At 44.6% G+C, this 25,241-nt stretch overlaps 1 protein-coding gene across 9 annotated transcripts in view; it reads right to left on the reverse strand.

Annotated features, from left to right (window-relative positions):
* magi2b (membrane associated guanylate kinase, WW and PDZ domain containing 2b) overlaps positions 1 to 25,241 on the reverse strand; it is a 49,751-nt gene that overhangs the window by 9,710 nt on the left and 14,800 nt on the right. For all 9 annotated transcript variants that reach the window (XM_029841259.1, XM_029841258.1, XM_029841262.1 and 6 more), the window contains 9 exons: positions 19,132 to 19,251; positions 16,510 to 16,734; positions 15,101 to 15,329; positions 14,786 to 14,865; positions 9,315 to 9,372; positions 8,723 to 8,844; positions 8,049 to 8,231; positions 4,433 to 4,953; positions 3,729 to 3,897 (listed from right to left, as the gene is read on the reverse strand). In XM_029841259.1, coding sequence (XP_029697119.1) covers positions 3,729 to 3,897; positions 4,433 to 4,953; positions 8,049 to 8,231; positions 8,723 to 8,844; positions 9,315 to 9,372; positions 14,786 to 14,865; positions 15,101 to 15,329; positions 16,510 to 16,734; positions 19,132 to 19,251 — 1,707 coding nt within the window. The remainder of the gene's footprint in view (positions 1 to 3,728; positions 3,898 to 4,432; positions 4,954 to 8,048; positions 8,232 to 8,722; positions 8,845 to 9,314; positions 9,373 to 14,785; positions 14,866 to 15,100; positions 15,330 to 16,509; positions 16,735 to 19,131; positions 19,252 to 25,241) is intronic.

A 25,241-nucleotide genomic window follows, 5' to 3' on the forward strand; every position in this document is an offset into this window, starting at 1 on the left:
AGAGAAAAGAGACAGCAGACTTGGTTAATCTCTCCAATTCTTCCAAAACAACCTGCAGACACAAACTCCTCAAATGAAACTGTGAGACAGTGCAAAGGGCTTGAAAAACAAGCGCCAAAGTGTTCTGGTGCTGATTCCATAATTCCTCTGTTTTGACTTTGTTTGTCGAGCTCTGCTTAAACACGTTTGGCTGTTGCGTTTGTTTTCAGCATAATTACATCATTAGCTGCTGGCAAAAGCTCAGACCAACATCTCCCCCCTTACACACACAAACACACACACAGATGCAGAGTCATACATTATCTGCATGTAGCACACAGGGAGCAGGGAGCAGTCTACATCACAATAATATTCTCATGAACATAACCCCCCCTTCTCATATATGCAAAGTACACTTTCGAGACCCAAATACATATATTTAGAGGCGGAAGTTTGTACAAACATGCGAGGGAATCTTTACATTAGCAGACACACATGGACAAACCTGCCGCATGGCTGTAGAAGGCTTCAGCAGCAGCAAGTGCTTGTGAACTATTCCACAGAGAAGTCTGAAGTATTTCATGTGTGAGTCTCCCTGAAAATTGTCATCAGCCAGCCAACAGAACATGTTTATGGACATGTTCCATAAGTATATCTGCCTGGTGTTTAGATGGGTGACAAAGTTCAGAAGAGCAAAACATGAGAGTTGATCGTGCCTGTATGTTGAAGCGTTTAAATGTTTAACACAACAGTCTATCTGTGACAACAGAAAGCACCTGTGAAAATGCTTCTGACCACGAATGCGGTTTGTGGAGAGATGTGTGGAACCGCTGATACGGTGATAAGGGAAAAATGCCTGAAAAGTATTTTTTTTTGTAAACATTGTAAAGGAAATGAATATGTGTTCCAGCGACTGACCACTCAGAAGACGCATTTAATCATACTTCAAATCAATCAAATCAAATCAAATTAATCTTTATTTATATAGCGTCTTATACAAACAAAATTGTTTCAAGGCACTTTCCATATGTGCCAAATGTGTTGGGGATGCACATGAATGCTGATGAATAACATATGAATGACTGATTGAGAGGATTCACGCGGTGTCTATCACGAATCAGTGGTCAGCCAGTCTGGCAAGTCAGCGGTCCAGACTAGCCCGCTGAGTCCTGGATGGCCCTCAGATCAAGCTGATTGGCTCATGTTGCCTGGCAGGGTTTTTTTTCCCTTCACCCCCACAGCCATGATGAGCATCCTCATTGGTGAAGGAGAACGTCTTTAGTCAGTGGTTGGCTTGGCTTCAAACTGGGATGTCAAGGGACGGAGCTGCGAAAGCAACCAGAGCTCAGTGCAACTCTGGCAGCGGGCCTGCACCACAGCGGAGACAGAAACACGGCGGCTGCAATGCCAGTCTGTCATCACGTGTAACAGAAAAGATCAGAGCTTTGAATAACACACCTGAAATCAAGCAGTCAATTAAACTGGACTCAAAGACAAACATGCCTTAACATTTTTACCATTTGCAACAGACACCTCTACAAACAGACACACACAAATATGCATGGGGGTTTTGGTAAATTTTGACTCTTGTTTACAACGCTATAAATTCATGACCAAATAATAATGTATTGCTGTGCGCAGTGTGATTTGTCACTGAATTTCATCCATTCAACAATCCTAAAAGGCCTTTTCAGAGGGACGTTGAAGCGGCCTGCCACCAGAGGGCAGTGTGTGGGTCCAGTGCCTCCGCAATTATAAGGCACACAAACATCAGTTTAGTAGACACATAAAAAGCTTCTCCTGATCCAGGTAAAAATGTGACAGTTTGAAAACACAGTAATCATGGAATTTATTAACCCTCTTGCAATTACTAAAAATCCAGAGTGTAATCCAATTAATATTAAGTAGTACTGCATGTGTCAGTGATGCCTATTTACATTAGTTACAGTATATCGAATGTTGTAATGTTTGCATATGCGTATGGATGATTTTCACAAAAGATTTTCCTATTTTTAATAGGAAGACTACTGCAGGTAATTTTCAAGTCGGGTTTTGCTCTTTGACCACAACACAATTTAGAGACTCAGAACAGGAATCTGTCAAAGTGTACCATTTAAATTCCTCACAGGCAGCCAATCTTGGCCACGGTGTGCTGGCAGTGTTCTAAAAACTCTGCACTCCAAATCCTCTTATTTTTCAGATTTACATTGGGCACAAGTCCTCTTGGGTGCATCCTGAGGTTTAAACCATTTTTCCCCATTAGGAGAAGCTTCAAAGTTTAATTTCAATCAATTCCAGTAGAAGCAGTTCTGAGTTGAATGAGTCGGTCCATGCTGGCTTGAATTGCAGATTTTTCTGTCCAAAACTTAAAATGATTTGGTGTGAAAAAGCTTGTGATTACATTGATGAATATATAACTGACAGGTGCTAACACATAAAATCCTATTTATAGATGCAGACAGCAATAAAAGGGCTGTTTGTGTATTAGCAGTGAAAGAGGATCTGAGCATGTAGACGGTCCTCTCACCATCCTTGCTACTGAACCCTTCTGTCCAAAGCACATTACAGTAAAATAACTGCATTTATTTTGAGGATGAGCTGTCCCAGCAGGAAAGAAACTGCATCTCTGTAGCAGCAAAAGTCCCATCTGTGCCCACAGTGACAAACTCTACTGTCCAACCTAATTCTCTACTCCATTCTAACTTTTACCAGCTTTTCATTGACCGCTTCTTAAAACAGTCATTCATGTAGCTCTGTGGGAAATATGCTCCCTGTGAAATGTAATAAATACACTTGAAACGTGAATATGGTGAGAGGTTGCTATGCGTGATGGCTGGCAGCAGCAGCTGCCACAAACACTTCGCAGGAAATCTGCTAATGTTCTTTTTTCTTTAATATTTCAGGGTTGTATATGAATACTGAATACAATGAGGGAAGAGGGTAAGCTTGTGACAAATCATGTGGGGAAAGAGTTCAAAGGTTTAAAGCTCAAAGAGGTGGCGCAATGGTTTGCAGTGTCGCCTTACAGCAAGGTTTCAGGTTCAAATCCCCAGGGAGGCCAGGGGGTTTTGCACATTCTCTCCGTGTCCGCGTAGATTTAAATTTGTCTTTCGGAAATTGTGTGTGGTGTAAAAGCACCTTGAATAAAGCAAAAACAGGTAGTAGCCTCTTCCTAAACGGATCCTCAGACCTGAAGGGAAACACGCAACTTTCCCAAAGTAAAAACATCTGAAGACTTCAATCCGCCGTCATTTCAATTAAACATGGAACGGTTCCCCAAATGATCATAATCGAAATGTCTCCTCTCCTGCGAAGTTGCAGCTGCGTTTGGAGATTCAGCAGTAAAACTCCATATTGCCGCATCGCAATCAAAAGGCAGCTGATATTTATCCAGGACGATACTCTTAAACTGAACTCTATATTTTCTAAAATTATCTTGGCTTATGACAGACTCCAAAGTGCCACTTGTGATATGACACCCAGTCTGCTGCAATCGTTTTCCACTGCCGCAAGAATAAATCAAAGCCAAAACTTTAAAACACTCATTCTGGGTCATTTATCCTCCTGCACCATCTTCACATAGACCTGTGGAAGCATGTTTGACCTTCCATACAGCAAAATAGAACGAGATTAAAATAAGGCCTGTGTAATGTAGGCAGCAGCTCCAGGTTCCCAGCACCACTCTGAGAACCGGGTTGGCTGGTGCCAGTAAGCTCCCATCACCTGCTGTGTTTGGACCAGTCTCTCACCTGTTCCTGCTCTCTGTATAAGCAGCGTGGCCTCAGCTCCCACAGGACACTCTTTGAGCATCTCCACCACTCGTCCATGTCCGGCTGCGGCCACTGGCTGCTGGTTCACTTCCAGGATCAGGTCTCCCTCTAACAGGCCTGACGCTCCCTGTGAACCCGGTTCCAGGACCTGAACCATGACAACACAGCAGGGTTCAAGTAAAATCAAAGGAAAGAATTTCCACATTTACCATCACTCTGATACTCTGGAATCCTTATTCCTATTCTAACCTGTTCTCATACTCCTAACTGGGGATGAACAGTGTTTTTTTTTTTTAAATTTCATCTTTTAATTGTAGCTCAGAGCAGTTCGGGGTTGACCACTGGGGCCAGTTGAACTAATCCTGGATTCTTCCTCCAGCTACTAAAGTTTCCTGACCATTAAAGCCACATATGCTCAGTTAGTTTCTATTCAGCGCTGCACTTGACCTTGGACCCCTAGTGTTGCAGGATGGCTGCCCAGCACTGGGTTTAATACACAGGTCAGATTCCATCTGTGTGCTCAATAGTTTGTGCCTCACAGAGCTCCTACCTGTGTTCGCTTCGCTTGACAAAGTGATGTTTAATTCTAGAGGCTAATTTCATGACTTCCACACAGGAAACACAGTAAAACAGTAAACATGTCGGAAACCTCTCCAACATGTACGCGATGCCAAACTGCTGACCTGTTTTACTCGCTGACCAGTGGGGCTGTCGGCGATGGTGAAGCCAAATCCCTCCGCTCCTTTAACCATTGTAACTGTGAGAATCTCTGCTCCTTGTGCCGTCGCCCCAGCCATCCCGGGGGTCCCCGAAGAGGTCACGTCCTCATGAGGTGTGTTTGCAGGTGCTGAGCCAGGCGTGGTGGGTGGCAGGGACGAGCCGTCCAGATGGGTGTCCCCAGGATGAGGGGCTCCGGCCTGGGCCAGGGCCTGAGGAGGCAGCTGGGAGCTCAACGACAAGTACTCCAGGTAGGGGTCATAGCTGCTGCGTCCGTTCACCACTAGGGGGCGGTGCTCTAGTCCAATGGGTGTCAGGGAGGCACTAGCAGCGGCACTGGGGTCCTCGGGATCGAAAGGCAGAGGATAGCCTCTACAGAGCACGAGGGTGACGCTCTGGCCAATGGGAACGGACTGGAAGAGTTTGACCACGTCAGCGTGCGTGGTGCCGAGCACGCAGATGTCGTTGATGTAGACGATGACATCACCTGAGCAGGAAGAGGGACAGGGAGATGTGTTACAGCGTGAGTCTGTCACACCATGGCGCACATGTTTAGCGTGCCACAGGAAGCTGTGAGACCGACGGGGTCAGTCTCCCAGTGTGTTTCTGTCTGGCAGCCATCTGATCCATGCAAAGCGGAAATACAGGAAACCTCAAACATTGTAGTGGCTAATGCAAAATGTATTGCTACAGAAAGCGCTAACTGCTTTTATGATCTGCTGCGAGTAATAAGCAGTCCTCTGCTATGAGGCCAAGCTTGATCCGCACAAACTCGGCACCAGATTCGCTGTCATCACTCCTGTAGGCTGAACGAGCAAAAAGTTATGGATTTCAGCTTTACAGTTCCAGCCCCATGACAAATGCATCTGCCTCAAATCCCCTATTTCACACTTCTAGAGGCAAACTCTGTCACACATGCTCATATGCATACGTGCACCCGTTAGTGTCACATAAGCAGCCCCCCCACACACACATACACACACACGTCAGATGCACAATCATACACAATCCCTAAGAGCAGTGCCGCACAGCTCAAATTGGCCAGTTAATCTCATCCAGGGAATGCCTGATTGTGACTGTGCGCATGTGTGATTGGGAAAATGTGTGTGCGTGCGTGTGTGCACGTGCGAATCTGGCAATGTCACAGAGAGAGGGAGGGAAATTGGAACACAGAGGGAGGAAAGGGCTGACAGACCAGGATAGAGGGATGACGAAAGAAAAAATGGAAATGTAGGAAGACAAAGGGGATGAAAATATACTGAGGCTGAAAGCAGAGGACAAGTGTCAGATGACATGGTTAGATAAGGAGGCATAATGAAGGGTAAGCCGGAGAGACAAAGAGAGGAGCTGAGATAAAACTGAAAGTGATGGAATCCAGATAGAAAAAGAAACTGATAGGTGGAGAAGGGACATGAGAGCAGAAAAGAGACGGCGGATTCCCTGTGCTTAAGTGAGTTACAGGCTCTGTTTTGGTGAATCTGTTCACAGCGCCGGGAGCAAATGTTGGCTCGGCTATAATTCAAAATAAATTCAGTTCAGGGACACTTACAGGGAGGTTCCACAGTGGAAACGGCGGAGAAATAGATGAGTAAAAGTTGCCTGACCACTGATTTTAGCACTGTTTATGTAGCATCACTTTGAAACAGTATAAAAAACTGATCACTAGAGGTGCGTTCTGAAAAAGGTCTTTTTCTAACTGCTACAGGCCTGAAAGCATGTAGAATTATTATCCATTTGTTCAATGTATTCAGGCTGCCGAAACTGCAATTCAGTCTTATTTGTTGTTGACCCAAATGGAATAGAGTGAAAATGTCTGCAGGATTTGGTGTAGCTTTATTTATATATCTTGTTATATTGCTTCCCATAAACTAAGTCTAAGAAAATAGATCTCTGCCTGTACAAATTGCTAAAATAATCTCTAAATGAAAATGTTAGCTGCTTTAAAACTCAGTATTTACGCAGCTTAGGTGTGCTAAAAATAAAAAAGATGGAAGGAGTGTGTTTTACTTTATTCAGGTGGACTGTGGGATCATAAAGACACCTTGTGTGACTGCAGTGAGTTATTACTGCACCAGCAGCAGCTGCAGCACAATAAAAATGTAAATGAATCACCTGGTGTTATAACTGTTGTGCATACTATCCTACTTTAACCTCACTCTAATCAATTCCTCCAATCCTCTTTAAAAAGTTATAAAACAGAAAGACATGAGGATAAGACAGGGGAGAGGACATTGTAGAGCACAGACAGAGGACAAATGGTGAGCTGAAACAGCGCTCGTCTGGGACACGGCGCTGCAGGGACAAATATAGGACATCCTAGATATGCGCCAGGGGCTCCCCATGTCCCTGGTTAAGATGAGCTGGTGTTTCTTGGGACATGCAGAAGTCATTAACAAAGGTGTAAAAGGAATGTTGGTCACATCATTGATAAGTTTCTTCCTCTTTAGCTGGGCAGAATTCAACGGTCTCCGTGTTTGTCTGTGTAGAACCTTAAAAAAAAACAACTTAGCATTCAAGCTGAAGGTCTTATAATTACTAATCTTTCTAAATACACACACACACCTTTGTACTTAGCACCTTTGTGAGGACTTTCACAGACATAATATGTTCCCCAGCTCCCAACAGTAACCACCTAACCCCCTGACCCCAACCTAAACCCAATTCTAACCTCAACCTTAAACCATGTCTTACCCCTCAAACAGCCCTTTGAGGATCTGAGGACCAGCCAAACATATCCTCACATCTCAAAAATGTCCTCATTTTGCCAGTCGGATGCATATTTTTGTGCTCAATATGAATATGTAGCAGGTACATGAGCATGCACACGTGCACACGATTTATTATCCTAAATTTCCTTCATTCTACAACCACAAAGCCAAGACTATTTGATGTGTAAACTGCATTAAAAAGAGGATCGCACGATCACTCCATCCCAAACACTTAAATGCATTAATCTTCTCTAATCGGTGCCACAGGGAAAAGAAACATTTAGATCCCAGCTTCAGACAGTAAAAAAAAGACTTAAAAGCCCACAACATTACAGAAGAACATATATCAAGGACTCAAGCCCAGATGGACTTTAAGGCTCAAGAAAATGTATGAACTCATTATTTTAGCTTCTGTTAACCAACATTTAATCAGGTTAGCAATGGGAGTCCTGGAACCATTCCCAGGTAAAAAGCCAGCATTCACTCCCACCTGGGGGTGATTTAAAGCCTCCAATCAACCCACTGTGCTACGTTTAGCTTGTGGGAGGATACTGCTCCAAGAGATGATATAAACTCCACACAAAACCAGAAGTAGGCACCTTGTTGTTGTTGTTGTTGTGACAGCCCACAGCACCACTGAGCTGCCCAGAACAAATTACAGGTGGGTAAAACAGCACTTGACTGGAATGGAAAGTCTGCCAGCATTTGATCGGCTTTGGCAGGAAATGATGGTTCCAAATGCTGAAACATCTGAATAATGATGCAGAGCTGCAAACACAGTTTACAGCTGTGGCAACATTAGGTTGTGTTTGTTTACCCTTCAATTTCTTCATCACTTCATCGTCAAAAACTCTGCAGGGAAACACATGATTACCTGTGTCCATCTTTCCATCCTGGGCAGCTGGTCCTTCTGGTATCACGCTCTTCACCTGCAGGAACTCGTCAGGCTCATCTCCTCCTATAATTGTGAAACCGAATCCCATGTTGCTCTTCTGTAGGGCCGTTGACAGGAAGTTGCCCTTCAGCTGGGTGGGGTCCCTCGTAAACAGCGGCTTCTCTGCAGTTTGTAAGGAAAATACTGGTTAGGAACCTCAAGGCTGGAGTGGCTGATGCATGGCAACACATGAACAGTGACCTATGCCTCCATCAGGGGTCAGCTGACCCGCCGCAGACCTCGCCGGGATGGAGCTGTATATTATTCACTGTTTTAGCAGGTTGTCATATTTTGGCTCGAGCAGGCCTGCTAACGGCCTTGGGGTGAGTATGTCCTCTGTCCCCAACCATTCTGCACAGTACAATGTGACACTATGCATCTGTCTTATCAAATGCTCATTAAAGTGCCCAGTCTGTCGGATGGATTATTATGTGGGTCAGGATAGGTATGCTCTTCGCCAAAGCCAGATTTTACCAACTAAAAATAAGTGGGCGCATGAACGTAAGGGTGACCTCATAAAACACGGATTGTGCTCCATACATGTGATCAGGGCATTAATTGCACTTTAATGCTGCAGCCGTATGTCTGAATGGATGAGTGTATTTTGTTTGTACCTCTGTATATGGTTGGCAGGGGCAGAGCTGAGAGACCCTGACTCTGCATCTGCCTCTGCTGCTCCAGGCGCCGCTTCGCTTCCAGGACCGGGTTCTCAAACTGGGTCCTTCGATTGATGTGACTTAAAAAAGCCAAAGAGAGACAATTTATTGCATCTACAAACACAAAATGCCATAAAAATGCACAACTCAACACAACACGACAGATGGATCAATGAAAAGATATGAATCAGATCAATGTTATGGAAATCTAATGATTATTATACTGATATAAAGTCTCTCCTCTTTCATTGGCCCTGAAGCAGGGATGGATACAAACATATAATGTATTCAATTATACATGAACTAGATGCAAATATGTTTTTTTTTTGTAGTGCAGCATGTGAAACCATCTCAAGCAGGTTTAATTAGCAGTGTTTTCTCTTCTTTGCCGAGCTTTTCTCTGTAATGTTCAGAGGAGAAAGCAGTGACACATAAAAAAGGGAATCAGAATTTTGCCATTAATAATTAATCAAAAAAGTGTAAACCACAGAAATGTGTTGCTGTCCCACTACATAGCCGCTGATCTCACCGTGTCAACGGGGATACTTACTCGACATAGTAGCTGCCATAAATGGGGTCGTCTATCTTCTCCCAGCCGTAAGGCAGTTCTGAAAGGGAGGAGACAAGAGACAAGGGGACACAAGTCAGCTTAGACTGAGCAGCAGGACAAGGCGTGGACCCACTGAGGGGACAGGACACCAATCTGGGGACTCGAGACACTCAGACTGACATCTGGGACACATCTCATTGTGCTTTTATGACGAGGGCATTCTTTTTTCCCCAACAACTTACTAGTTGGGTCGTCATGGAAGCATTCTCATGGCTCATCCATTGCTGTGCTGAGCGAGAGCTGAATTTCACGACCTATTTTAACATTTTTAGAGATATGTACGGGGGCAGGGCAGCCATCCTTTCACTGCAGCTAAAGGAGCACAGTGAGGGCGTTTACCTTGAACCGAGGATCACACACACACACGCACAAACGCACAGAGTCACAGGCCAACAACACAAGCTGTTCCCCTCCCACTCAGATCCACACGAGGAAATTAACTCATTCCGAGTATCGTTCTAGAGCAAGTGTTCCAGCAAAGCTGATCGTCCCAATAAATTTATGGTCATGTCTCTCAGCGTCTCCTCCTGACTATCAGTGGATATAAAGGAAGGCTGATTGTGACCGAGTGTCACACAGTTGGACAGATACCTTCGCACCGACCATGGAAAAACTGGGTGGCATCAGTATTAAACTACAGAGAGTAACAGCAGCTGACAGCCTCAACTTGGGTTGAGTGTTCCTGTTACTGTTCTGGACCACCATTGTGGGATCTCCTGCAGATGTCTGAACGCTGGGCACCTTCAGAGCAAAACTGCGACAGTCCTCCTACCCCCAAGCATCAGACTCTCATTTTCAAACTGATTGTAATCATATGCAGGTTTGTGTCTTGAAGTGAGTCGACGCGCTCCAGCAGGTCAAAAGTGAAGGAGAACGAAGAATGAATGAAACGGTGGCGGCTTGCAAGACCAACACTCTTCTTTTCAAACACTGATTTTCTTTAAAAAAAATTAATGGTAACTTCTGGAGAGCAGTTTAGAAATAAAATTGCCCTTTGAAATTGTGTGTTAATGATGTGTGTAAGTCACACACACATGCACACACACACACACACACACACACAGCCTCCAGTGATTTGGTCAGCAGGACACTGATACTTTGGCATCAGCCTCTCCTGCAGTAATGCGGCTACTGTAAGAAGAGATTTGCAGATTTGATATCAATAATCCGTGTGTGTGTGTGTGTGTGTGTGTGTGTCCTGGCTGTTGAGTGTGCTGACTGTGCAGCCCAAGGTGAAAGTGGTGTACATGCTGCAATAATGGTTTCTCTGCTTCGGCTGCTGCCTCAGATGACCCTCCTCGTGAGACACACGAGTCAGATGGATTCAGATGTGAAGCCGTCTAAAATTCCCTCCCACCCTCTTCGTCAGTTACATCAACCCTTAGCTGTCGATGTAGCCGACCAGCTACTGGCTTGCCCTCCCCCCTAAGAGAAAAGGGTGACAGTTTCCATGGAAACCACCAGTGCCCATCTGAGCTGAGGGCTCTATCTTGACTCTGTTTGCTGCTGCTGATTTTCAAAAAGAATGCGTGCATGTGTTTGTTTTTGTGTCTCGCTCTACGTCTGCAGACAGCTGAACAGTGTTTGCCTGAGTGAATGAGTGAACCAGTCCGCCCATTTTAAATGAATCCAGCCTTTTCATGATGTGTAGCACCGAGGCCTCTGCTTTGTTTCTTCTGATGAATGTGGATCTACTCTGTTGACACCAAGACTGGTTTTCTGTGTTTTGTATCATCAGGCAGGTAAAATGTAAGGCTAAGCACTCTGACTCAGACAGGGAAAAACAGAGCTCTCACCTTAAACCATGTTGGACAAAATGGTCTCAAAAATTCAAGAAGAAAATCAAACCATTGACCATTAGTAGTGAATGACGACCACTGCCCTCTACCGACAGAAAGCAGTAAGAGACTAAGCTCCATTTTAAGAAAAGCACTAAAAAATTAAAGAAAATGTTTCTGATAGATTTTGTTGTTGTTTTGTTGTTATGAGCATTTTTTTTTTTAGCATTTTTAGATTAAATGTGGAGAAACCTTATGAATCAACAGACGCAGACTTTGACAGCGAATGACACCGGATGTGGATAAATACCAGAATTGGTGGAATATTCCTCGACCCACACAGAACCGTGGTGCCATCTACATGATCCATCTTAACCCAGATATTTATAAAGGGCTGAAATTCAAAACGTTCCTCAAGTCAATGTTTGCATTAGTTATTTCCTGCAAGACTCTTTTCCAGTGTCAGATTTACAGTGACAACTGTTTTCCATTGTTAGTCTCTTGAATAAGGATTATAACAGCACTTTATACGAAATGTAACCATGACACGTCAGTCCTCCTGCTATAATGGTTTCAAACTACAGCTACAAAAAATGTTCTATCAGATTGACTGATTATTTTCAGAAATTCAGCTGATATGGATTTCTGACTCAATCCGAGGGATAAATATGCTACTGTAGTTCCTTCGCTGACAACTACCTCGATGTAAATGCAAGGATAGTGTACAAATCACAGCGTTGAATCCTCCAGATGCCTTAGTCCCTTCTTGCCTTTTCTGTTGGAGATACGGGCTTAGGTTACATAACCAAAGTCTCGCCTGACAGAAATAATGCAGGGGAATTATATCTGCGCTGACAAGCCTTTCAACTGCTTAAGTCAGCACGCAGATACGACAAAATGCACACTATAGCTGCACGTTTGTGCAAACACGTCAACAAAAAACAAGCTTCTCCTCACATTCACCCGAGAAGCGTCGGGGAAAGGGAATAGCAAATGAGCACCTGAGATCCTCGCAAAAAGTGGAGCAAGAAGACCAAATAAGAGATGGAGGCAAAGGAAAGACGGGGAAGGAAGGAAAGATGGGGAAGGAAGGAATGAAGGAAGGAAAAGTGAAGGAAGAAAGGAAAAGAGAAGGAAGAAAGGAGAAGAAAGACAAGTGTGTCTGAAGTCTGCTGCCCGAGGCAGACAGACTGTGGGAGAACCTTCAGGCAGATGGACATTTAAAAACAGCTCCACCTCTTCTGCTCCCTCCCTGCGTTCACGCTTACACAGTATGTAAGTTCTTCAGTTTCATCAGCTCTTAATGCCACTAAACCTCCACACACACACACACACACACACACACACACACACACACACACACACACACACACACACACACACACACACACACACAAAGCATCAGCCTCTCATTTTCAAACTGATTGTAATGATCTGCAGGTTTGGGTCTTGAAATGAGTCAACGCACTCCAGCAGGTCAAAACTGAAGAAGAACGAAGAATGAATGAAACGGTTTGCAAGACCAACACTCTTCTTTTAAAACACTGATTTTCTTTAAAAGAATTAATGGTAACTTCTGGAGAGTAGTTTAGAAATAAAATTGTGTGTTAATGATGTGTGTAAATCACACACACATACACACACACACACACACGCACACACACACACACACACATAGCAAAAGTGTCCTACATGTCCATCAGCCTCAGATATGTCAATAGCCTTACATCATGTTCCTGTTCTGTTGTCACATTGGATTGAACAAACGTTGAAGCCCAGATCAATAGACTGCGGTGCGTCTTGCTCCAACTTTTGCTACTGTGTCGGGATCGTTAGCGGAAAAATGGAAAAAGTCAGAATTCACACATTAAATATAAAGTATATAACTAATTAAATATAAAAACAAGAAAAAATGTTTAAAAAAAAAAAAAAGCCGTATAAATGAAACAAACACTTTGGAAGGCCGTGCACAGGGCTCTAAGGGCTGTGGGAACGCAAAACGACTTGGACAGAATTAATGAAACGTGGAGGGGTAATTAATAAAGGTGGTTATTTTACACGCAAATTTGCTCAGGTTCAGTAAATAAATCAGTCCTTCATAGCAGTATTGGGTGAACGTATGCAGAGATGCTAATAAACTGAACCTGACGCATGTGTTTGTTATTTACTCTTTGATTTACCACAACGACTGTACAAATATCCTGTAATGTGGCAAAATGTCCCAGTTGACACATCAGAATCCATCAGCTGCATCATTGTCCTTGTGGCTGCGGAAGCTTTAGCAGTAAACCAAGAAAAGGCTTCCTTTGTTTGTGCCAACGCTGCTTCTGAAGGGCATCAGTTCAAAGATGCAGTGGAGGGTTGTGGTGCATCACCAGGACCTTCACAAACCATCAGCAAACTGCCTCCCATTTCAAAATCCTCAGCCAGTGCTGATCGTTTCAGCATTAACTTCCTTTAACCACTGCCCTTCCCAAAGATAAATGTAGGCAGCCTAAACGCTCCAATAAGCTCCAAACAGGCAAGACTTTGCGGACAAAAAGATGACAGGGGGAGGCAAAAATGCCGTACAGAGGTATTATAGTGCAAGTCACATGGACGCAGATGTGCACCACAAGGAAAAAGTAGTTTTAAAACATTCATCTTAAATATTTTTAGACGCAGAAGAGGATTAAGCTCTAACATAGAGAAGTGAGGACAAGCTGCAGCCAGCAGGCTCTGTTTATTAAACCCATTTTACATTCATGTAGATATTTATAACCTCGCTCAGCAGCATGGTTCACTTGGTCTGTCTAGACTGTTGGGAAAGAACGCTCTATATTGCATTTCTGGCTATCATCTGCATTTCCCGGACAAATGTTTGCAGCTTAAATGTCAGCAGATGTTTGTTTCTGACTGGCTCTCTCCTCACGCCACCGCAGTTTGGTCCTGAATACCAGGAGGACAGTATTGATCAGAGACGAAGGAAGAAACAACAGCAATTTGATGCATTGATTTGAAAAAATGGGATCAGAGAGCGCCACAGACGAGTGGAGACGGGGTTTGTGCTGGGCTGAGCGACGATATTAGAATTCCTGTCACAGGGCAGCTTCAGTGCTGAGCAGCGGGGGAGAGAGACATAGAGAGGGAGAGAGAGAGAATAAGAGAAAGCTAGGAAAATGGACTAAATGACAACAAGGGTGAAGGGAGAAAGAAGTGAGGTGACGTAAAGTGACTATTGAAAATCGGTGATGGAGAAACTGAATAGAGGGTAAAGATAGAAAGGATCGATCCAGATGGGATTCTGAAAGATTAAGATGGTGACTTCACCATCCAGGGCGAGCTGCGAGCTGAACTGAGGAGAGAATCACGTCTCATTAGCACATTTCAGTGATGAAACCTGCTTCAGACCCAAACTTCAGCATCTGACAGGCCATCACATCTGCTCAGCAAAGCCTCAAAGCCTTAAAAAAAAGAGCTCAAGTACAATAAAAGGCAAATCCCGGTGTGACGTTAGGCTGCTGAGCAGAGATATTTGGTTATGACACACAACACATTCATCCCACCATACATGTTGTTAATAAGCATCTCTAAATCCTCACAAAGAACGAAGAGCTCAACTCCGACACCCACCATTTTAAAACTGGGACTTACCGTCTTCTCTGCATTCTTCCGGAGGTTTGGCTTTCTTAGCGAGCCGAGGGTCCAACCAGGACGTGGTTTTGGTGTTGTGGCTGCCAGAGAGGGAAAAGATGAGTAGAGGTAACCACACACAGAGGAACACAAAGTCTGTTGTGTTCAGCAGCTCAAATGTTACCTGATGGCAGGTTCACTAAAGTTAACCTGTTAAACTTGTCACTTGTCCAACTGCATTTTAGCATTTTCCAGTAAAACTACAACCTGCTGCAGCTACACACCCGACACGTGCATGGACGCCACGCAAAGTGAATACAGTCAACGTTCTCTCACTCTATGAAGTAAACCTCGCCCTTCTCGGTATAGGCCATCTCCCAGTTATCAGGCAGAGGACCCAACTCCTCCTCGTCCATGTCTGGGACTTTAGCAGGGGACTCGGAGGGAGATTTCTGGGCCTCATCTCCCTCGGCGGGGGCCTCAGAGGAGGCTGGTGCCTGGGTGGACACTTCAATGGCAACCTCCCCAGAGGCATCAGTGCTCTTGTCCTCATGTTCACTGGACTCTGTGGATCACACACACCCACACACACATGATTATTCCTGCATACTCTCTGTGCACACATGCAGACCTCAATGGACATCACACGTGCCTTGCATGATGAGTCAGAGCCAAACCACTGCAGGGCCATGAACCCCCCCAAGAGAGGGAGAGGGTGAGAGAGAGAGAGAGAGACAGAGAGAGTGAGAGAGAGAGAGAGCGAGAAGGAGAGCGAGACACAGAGAGATGAGGACAAAGAGCACGATGGAGAAAACAAGATGGGGAGATAGGAAGAGAGAAGCAGGGACAGACTTTAGGGGTCTGAGCATGAATCAAGGGTCTAAGGGTTGAGAGAAGCTGGTGGGGGCTATAACCTGATAAAAACTCAGACTCATTTAATCATTATTACAATCTACCACATTACTGCGGTAGGTATAAAAACATCGAATGGCAGTGGTTCCTTGCCTGTATTTGAGAGAGGTTGTTGACTTTCAGGAGTGTTTTTAGGTCAGTTTTATTCTGTTGAACTTTTTGGAATAAAACTCTACAAGTGGTAATACTATTAAACTACAACAACCTTTTTAACATGAGGGGGAGAGGAGGGGAAAAAAGGAAGTCACTGGTATTCCGAGAGAAGACGTACTCTAAAGACAGATGGAGAAATGAAGAAAATAGGGGGACAGAAAAAGGGAGAGATTGCAAGAGGAAGATGGTGGAGGACAGAGGGTATAAATAGAAACAAGGACAAAGGCCAGTGGCGGGAGAGCAAAGACAAAAAATAAGAGGACAGAGGGACGGGACGTCAAGCTGAAATGAAATTCTGGACACTGATACAAAGGAGATATTGCTGTGCTGCTGTTACATCAGGCAACCGGATTAATGCAGGTCTGCGTAAGTGCGACGTGCACACATACGCAGACCTGCCATCCATGAGTACTCAGGGTGTCGTTGGACTGGGGACGTGAAGCCGGGGCGAGAGAGGCAGCAAATCCTCCGCCAGAGACAATAAAAATAGAGGATGTAACAATCGCCATGACAACTGAATTATTTTCCTGGAGTTGCTCAATCACATCAGCGAGAGAGCAATAACCCGCCCAGGGGAGAGAGAGAAACATCAGGAAAGAGTGTCACTGTGGCAACTTGGTGAAAAGCAGATGGAGAATGTGTGACAGGAAACGGATGATTTGTCTCTCATTGGACAGCACCTGGCGTGATGGCCACCCCATTGCCATTGACGACCGGACTCTCCTCTTCCTCGTCCTCGGGTGGCTCCAGGCTGGCGCGCTGCTCCATGTTGCTGACCGACTGGTTCCGCTTCCTCTTGCCCTGCGCACTGGGCCGGGCTCCTGGCAGCAAGACCTCACTTACATTAAGAGGAGGGGCTGCGGGGGACGGCTCCGCTGGAGGTTTGGGGGTGCCGTAGAAGTTATCTGAGGGCAGAGAGGTACAAGGACGTTGGTGCTCCCACCATGGAAACTTATGAGAAAAACGGTAACATGGAATAAAGTAGAAGAAGAGTTTTAAGAATCTCTGTTCAGCATCAGCTCTATGATGGTCGATGAACCGAACCAGAGAACGCTGCTGTGACATCATTGGAGAACTCATTTAATGAGGGAGGGGGGTCACTGCATCCACGGCATCTATTCGCCTGGACAAATGTGGTTGGATCAAGAATATGAAAGTGTTACTGGAGGAGTTGATGGTTCAATAACCGCCAAAGATATGTGGTTGTTGTGCTGGTGTGTTTAAAAATGCACAGAACAAACCGATGCCCAGTGATCGCGGCCCCGCACAGACCTCTATCTTTGGAGGCACATGAGCGGGCACCCGAAATAGAAGCACACGTCTGACACTACACACCCACAGTATTACAACTGCTGAGGAATTCAACACAGAATGGTCTCAGAACATCCCAAAAATGCTTCTTTTCTGTTTGGCCCAGAAGGATTTGGGACGTTCACTTCTTTACTTCTGACTCCGAAACACAAGCTAGTATTTACTTTAGACAACAGACACCTCGATTGTCAGAAAAATATGCGGACTTTTAAATATGGAGTCAAACTCTATTCCCCCCGAGGAGGAGTTGGGCGGAGGAGGAGTTGATAAAGGACAACAGGAAGCGAAGACTGACATCAGTTTATATTCATCTCAGTCAGATATTGAAAAAAGGCCCGATGCAGCAGGAGCTTTCTCTGAAAGGATCATGAACTCTGCTACCCACCAAAGAAATTCATCACACTCTGACTTAACATATTTATATATATATTTATATATATGTATCTAAAATGGTCCACCGGCAGCCACATGTAAACACAGTGTGAAAGGCAGCAAATGCCCATACATGACAGCTTAAGCATAACCTGCACGTTAAAGTGTGCACTGGCGGCAGCGCCACAGCTGCTGCTCAGCCCAGGTTGTGAATATGTGTGCTGTGTTGTATCTGAGCTGGGTGACAGGATCCTGTGGAACAGGACCATGTCACAGCACATTTCTGTTTGGAACTTTGGCTGTGTGATTAATTAGCTTCATTAAAAATTAAAAAAAATATATCACTTTGTAGTCCAGGAACATGATGTTATTCCATCACTCCAGACTCCCGCAACAATCCTCAGAATGTACCACATTTACCATAATACTTCACATCCAAATTCAAGTTTCAAGTGCGGGCGTCTTTTTATTATGGCGTCTGCTATATTTCTTTCTTCTTCCTGTCTGACTGATTTTAAGATGCATTACAGGATTACAAGAAGAACAGCAGCTCCAGAGCAATCCCCTAGGAACAGAGAACTTCCCCCAGTGGGCATTAGGAATTAGGATACACACAAACTACACACATAGACACAGAGATAGAGAGAGAGAGTTGCATTTCTATCTTTGTAAGGACATTCATAGAAGTAAATATTAAAGACTTTAGGATGTAAAATGCATTATGCCTAACAAATCCTCAATACCTGAGACTGAGCCTATTAACCTAAACCCTGCTAGAATTTCAACCTTAAAACAAGTCTTAACCCTCAAGCAAACATTTCTGCTTGGAACAAAATGTCCTCACTCCCCAAAAATGTCCTTAGTTTACACATGAAATGCACATTCTGGTCCTCACTATGTAGCATGTACAAGAACGTACACACAAATAACACAGACGCTCACACATACGCACAGAGTGCACATGCTCACTAAACTGCGATTGGCCAAATGAACCAGCAAATCCCCCATCTGTAGATGTAACCCTGACAGCAGAACAGCAGAGCAGATGCACAGACACGACATTACTTGGAAAAGGCATTCATCTAACACACACACACACACACTTCACCATTTTTATCTTCAGCTTGTTGCTAAGTGATCGCCCATATTGTCCAAATTACATCCACTTAATTGGAGGTGGTGGTAAAGTCTGTGGTAACTCCTCAACTGGATTTTGGTTTGATTTATTGAATATGATTGTTCAGAATTGGTCAATGAAAACAGGAAACTTAACAGGAGGCTCCTGCATGGCTGAAAGTCAATCCAGGAAGGTGTTTTTCCTAGGAAATCAATCTTATTGACAATCTGCTATTTAATCAGGTAACAACTGTGTCTGCTTGAAAATTCAATTCAAAACCTATATAGGCATGATCCATTGACCCATAAATGTATCATGTGTCCAGTCTTCAGTCCAAACACACAACATTTTAGTAATTACCATCATCAGATTTCCTCTCCACTACAGCAATTGAATTTGACACATTTGGCTTCTGATGTGTAGTTAAAGGATGCAAATCAAATGCTTTGCTAGTTTAGTTCCTCAGCTGCATGCACAGTGGCTAAAGAGGTCCAAAACTCACCTTCATAGGTTCCACTCTCTAGCAGGGCTCCATTTTGCTCCAATTCCATAAAGCGCTCCACACTCACAAAATTATAGTCCACCCCTGGCACCTCCCCCTCTTTAGGCTGCCTAGTGGTACCTTCAGGGAGAGAGAGGAAGGGGTTCATGAGAATCAAACGGGCACTTGAGAAGGAAAAGCAGGAAGGCAGAGAAAGAGCCGGACAAAAGAGACAACATATTTAAGGCTGAAAAGTGTATCAGAGGAAGTAGGAGGGGAAGGAAACGGAACAGAAGAGGCTGAGTGAAGAGTCTGCACGGATGCCAGAACCATTCATTCAGTTGTGAGAGGGACAGAGAGAGTGAGGTGGGGGGAGAGGGGCAGATACAGTGATGAGAGAAAATGTGCTGCAAACAGACAATGTTCAACCTCCACAACTCTATGGGTATGTCTTTGGGAGGAGTGTCAGTACACCACGTCTGGAAAGTCTAATTTAAACCTGAAAACTTCAGATGATACTGTGGGCTCGGGTTATAGTGGCAGCAGCAGGAATGCAGAGGTGCCATATTACCGTAGCAGCAATTAGAGCCTCCCAACATCAACACTCTGGAGGTCTTCATCAGCGCTGCGGCATCAAATCTTGGCTGCGCGATGGCAGCGTTGGGAGTTTCAGGTTTAATGAGTTGCTGCGTTTGTGTCTCTGCCAAGTGAACTTTAAGCCGGAGCTGACTGAAGTGCATCGCTACACACTGATCACGCCTGGAATCCCCGGCCGGGCTTGGAGGACTGATCCAGGCTGAGAACTTTTCCCAGGATAAGCGGAGAGCCCACAGTGACTTCAGCTGATCGGACGTCCTGACGTCCGTCCCTGATTGAACGTACTCGCAGTTACGGTCAATCTGTTGAGATGCTATATTGTTTCCATAGCAACGATTCTGCTCCTCTTGGTGAACAACAGCCTGTTTTTAAGCTGCATCTAAATTGTCTTTTATTTTGATATGAATCATTTATAGTGACTCACTCTGTGCGGTTCTATTTATGGCATTAATTAAACAGGGGAAACAAAAAGGAGCAAAATTAGTCCAAATGTTGATCCGGCAACACTAACCCTCCACTGTTACTCTCACAAACACACAACCTGATTCTTCATCCAAAATTCTGGTATTAGGGAAACGATTGGTCCTATTGATGTTTATTGTCTCGAATGGGTTCAGTCCAAATATTGAAAAGCAGCAGTTCTGACGCCTGACTCACAAAGACCCAGACTTTGTCAGTGTTAAGCAGGACCAGGCCGTGGTCCCCTTATGGGCTGAACTGGACCGACTGACCAGCAGAACCTTCCCAGTCCTGGCTCAAGGCCTCAGGCAGGTTAAACAGAAACTACCTGAAGTCAACAGAAAATTAAAGACAGGAGTAACGAGCATCACGTCCCACGAAAGGCGGTGCAGCAAATGAGTCGCAGCGGTGCTCGGCTTTAACCTGAAGGAGAATAAAGAGCAGCTCTGGTTTAACACCTTAGCCAAAGATCCAAAAATCCAGCGAGTGAGCGTCAGACATGTTTGACAGGCGATAACAACCTGGAACAGGAGCAGAAATGAACCTCTGCAGCACTCGCTGTCACCTGCTTCTGTCTGGTACACAGTTACTGTTGTTTGAAACAGTCTTTAATGGAAACATCCACAGATGTGTAGCTCTGTCCTCCAGCAGGACCTTAAACACCTCAGTTGGCTATGCGGAGCCGGTTGCGTCCACTCCGGTTCAGTTATTGATTTAGAAGAATGAAATTATTCTGCTGCCCACAGCACGGTAGGCAGAGGCTGGTTGTCTCACCCGTCCTTCACTGGACACACCAACAGGGCGGAGAGAATGGAAATATTGATCTACTATCTGGCCTCCAGATAGTCCCGCCATTCCTTTACTCCTCATTCGCTTCACACTGCAGCACATTACCTGGTTTCCCCTCAGCAACACAGCATAAATAAGTCAAGTCAAAGTTCTTTTGTCTCTAATAAAAGCCATTCCCTGTGACCCCACTTCCACCTCTCCCCATCTGTTCACTTCACATACTTGCTGGATTTGCTGCAGCCTTCAGCTAGCAGCCAAAATTAGCTTTAATGACAGCCAACACGTCTCCTCATTTCTTCTTAAATCATAAGGACAGATTCACATTATAGCAGAGTTTTATTAAATTAGAAAAGATCAGGGCGACCTGTGCAGCCACTTGGCAAAAATAAAGGATTATTATGAGAAAGCAGCAGTAAGCGAAAGGAAATGGTGCTATTGATTGGATAGCGAGCAGCTCCTAACAAAAGAAAAAGATGGCAATGAGCCAAAAGTGATTCTTGAATTGCAATCAGCCACCGTGGCCAAAGATCATGGAGGTGAGACTGCGAACACGAGCAGCATAGGTTGATGTCTTAAACTGATTTAATCTACCTCAGACAAAAGCTTTGGAGCTGCCACTTCAGCTGTCAAGACCTTCTCTATCACAGCACAGGAATATTTTCCCAGTATTGGGAGTGCTGACATTGAAAAAAAGTGCATGTAATAACGCGGAAACATTACAAGGAAATTCCATTTGCTGGAAAGGCTAAAATAGCTGATTTTATGAAGTACCACAGTTGGGCATCAGTTGGTACAGGGACAAAGACCTTTGCTGAATTATAGAATGATGAGATAAAAACGGCACCACGCATGCAGAGCCGGCAGCGGGAGAAAGCGAAGCATCCACAGAAGCGTGCAACCGAGGCATGCACGGGATTTATACGTGTATATTAGATAGGAAGTCACCAAGAGGAGGAAACAGAGCAGGAAAATCAGAGCTAAAAATAGTGTATTGATATAATATAGCTGATTATCATCATAAAGGGTGGGGGAAGGGGTGGTGGTGTCAAATTATACATGCAGTGCTGGTGTGTGTGTGTGTGTGTATGTGTTGGGGGGGTGAAGGTCTGCATGTTTCACATTAAACACTGATCTGCAAAAACAGAGCAGTAGTAATCAGGTTTATTTTATGGTTCATCATTATTAAAGCGGACCCACCATAAATGCATAAATAAAAACTAAAGTCCTCTACAAATCACATGAGAACCGAGACCCCTGTCGACTATAGCAACCCCCCCCACTCCCTCCACACCAGCTCTGCTCTGATTGGTCGCCTCACCGAATCCAACTGAGAAGCTGCTGGGAAGGAAAAAAAAAAAAACACCATTCAAAATACATTTGGGGTGTTAATGGAAGACAGAAAACTTTCAATGGTCATAAGTCTCACAAGGAAAATTCATGTTTAAGTTGCCGATTTGTCACTTTAATCAGTCAGAAAACAAACGTGAACCTCAGACGGTCCCTTTTCAACAACAAACCCTATGAGTTATATCGGTGGCGTGCATGTCAGCAGCCACTCTATTATGTCTGTTTGTTATCATTTAAATGCGTTAAAATTATGCACCGCGGTGCTTCCATTGTCAATAAAGGCTCCTCACATTTGTTGCTGAGAGGCATGAACAAAGAGACACCCACGGTACCCCCTGAGTTCCCATCTCTGTGTTACACTGTGCAGAAACATGGGTTCTGCTCCTCTCACAAACCCCTCCTGACTCCAGCCCATCATCCATCAGAGTCGCCGGGCTGCTGTGGGAGGAACACGGAGACAATGCTAACACCGACGAAAACTAAAAATACTCTCTGTAAAATGAACAGCGTGATGCCCTTTGACAACAATCCCCAGACGGCCTGAGAGAGGAGGATTCCGACCTACGAGAGCAGATTGGACAGCAGATCCTGTCCTCTGGGCTTCCTGTATGGACAACATAACCTAGAAAGGCGGCACGTGCCGAAAGGACACAGATTTTTTTGGCTAGAGAAAAGTAACATTGATTTTCCGTAGCTGAGTAGAAGCCCCAAATTCACTAAAAACCTAATGTTTTCTAATGACTAGGGAGTAAAATTCATAAGCAAATTTAAAGAATAAAACAGTTTTCCTAATTGTTTTGTTATTATTCTTATAAGTTTTCATGATTTGTATCTTGCTGCAGAGGAACAGGCAGGAAAACAAAGAGACACATTATAGAAAATAAATATCAGAGTAAAAGAGCAAGACTCGTATCCATAGAGTGGAGCTGTGTTCTGTTTTGTATCCTTGATTTTGGTGTGTATTGTCTGAATTTATGGCTCAGGGTTAGCATTTTCCTTCAGCCCTACTTTATTAGATGGGAATAATTGAACTTTCCACACCTGTATCAGCATTCTCAGCGTGAACGTAGACCTTATTTAAGGGCTCAGAAAATTCAGAGGTTTCCATGGGGCAAAAAAAGTTTAGCTGAGATCTCTGTACTGACAACCCTCAAAGCGAACTGTAGGGGACTGGATTATTCTAGTGGACTATTGTCCTGGTACTCAAACCTTTCACACTGAGCTATTGTGTTATAGCTATTGACAAGTTGGCCAGCAGCAAACCGGCAGCATCAGTAAACTCTTCTCCTTTTACCTTTTTATTCTCTTCGCATTTCAAACCTCATAGTCCAAGAATCTAGCAATTTCAGAGCAAAGGAAAACATTCAGAAAGCCCATTTCTGTAATGTGTTTACCTCCAAACCTTCCCGGTTCAGAGCGCGCAGGGACCCGTGGCAGGAAGAGAGAAATGTGAGGCCTGTTTGTTTGTTTGCATCCAGCGATCCAATTTTTTTGTTCAGATTACCATCCTCCTTTAACACGTCTCTGTTGTGCTGTTTCCATTTTAGCCATTTCTTCAGCTATTTGAGCCTCTGCTGTTGCTCCCTGTCCTAATTCCTAATTTTCCTCCTTTCCTCTTATCTTTTAGGTTTTTTATTCACACTTGATCACTTTCTATACCTCATGCTTTTTTGCCTCATCGGTGGGCAGATGTGAAATATGATACAAAAGTGTGAGCATGCACACATAACCGCACACACGCACGATACACACACACACACACACCACATAGCTCAAAAGTCGTGACCCACCACGGCAGTGCAGAAGCATCTGTTTTGTTCACAACAGATCCGCGCCTGCTGATGCAGCCATGGCAACAAGCCACAACATCTACATTAGCTGCAAAAGACATATTTGTATCACACATGGCGCCGACTTGTTTTGCCTGCATAACCATTTTACTGGTCTCAAGGGTCCTCCACTCAAGTCCTTATGGTTTAAGGGGCTGTAGGTATGTCCTGCTCACTTCCACGTGCCTCATCGATCACTTCCTTAATCATTTCACTTCCCTTCTGCTATTTCCTCTGTCTCACGTCTGTGACTCTGGGGAAAGCAAAGTGTTTATTTCCTTGCATACACAGGAGTAATTTGTTTATCCAGGTTGCAGTTTACCTAACATGATAATAAAATTGTAATAAACACAATAGAGACTAAAATGTCTCTATTCAATTCTACCTCCATCTCCAATCAGCCACAAGAATTCCTGCAAACTCTGCAGAAAGGTTGGGGTTCTTGCGACCAGGTGACCATTCTAGAGGCTGCACCACTGTGTTCCCTCACCATGGAGTTTAAATTCAGTAATTCACATTAAGGGCAGCTGCAGGCATTTTCAGTTTCAGGCTGTTTGGTTCGTGAGCAGCTGGACAAGTGTGTTGAGGCCCAGTGGTGGAGCTGTGCTGACAGCCTGACACCGTGGGATTAATCCTGCGCCAAGGTGTGTCCCGTCACGAAGGAAGTCAGCTCTAATGTGCTGAAAAGCATCTTTATGAGGTTGCAGAGCTGAGCGACACAGGATGACGGTGGGGGGACGGTGGGGGATGGGGAAGCGGAGAGTAGGGGTGGGCACGTTTGTGGCGTTCGTATAGAAATAAGGAGCACTGAGAGCAGAGGCAGGAAGGAATGCAGACACTAAAGACTTGGACACCCGTCTGCAGCAAACCACTTGACAAACGCAAACCACTTAGCATTCGTTATGTTTGGCATTGGCTTTTTCCATTCCAGGAAATGCAGATCATTCTCTTACAATTTCCTTCATCTGCAGAACGATTTTAATCCAGCGTGCCAATCAGACTGGGGGGAGAAACGGAACCACGTGAAAGCGTGTCAGGCAGCCCTTTAACAAGAGGAAACCAGCAGGCAAATCATCCTTTTAAAGTCAGAGTCTCCAGGGACTGAAGCGC

The sequence above is a fragment of the Takifugu rubripes genome, chromosome 9 (genome assembly GCF_901000725.2).
Source record: "Takifugu rubripes chromosome 9, fTakRub1.2, whole genome shotgun sequence".
Classification (NCBI taxonomy): Eukaryota; Metazoa; Chordata; class Actinopteri; order Tetraodontiformes; family Tetraodontidae; genus Takifugu; species Takifugu rubripes.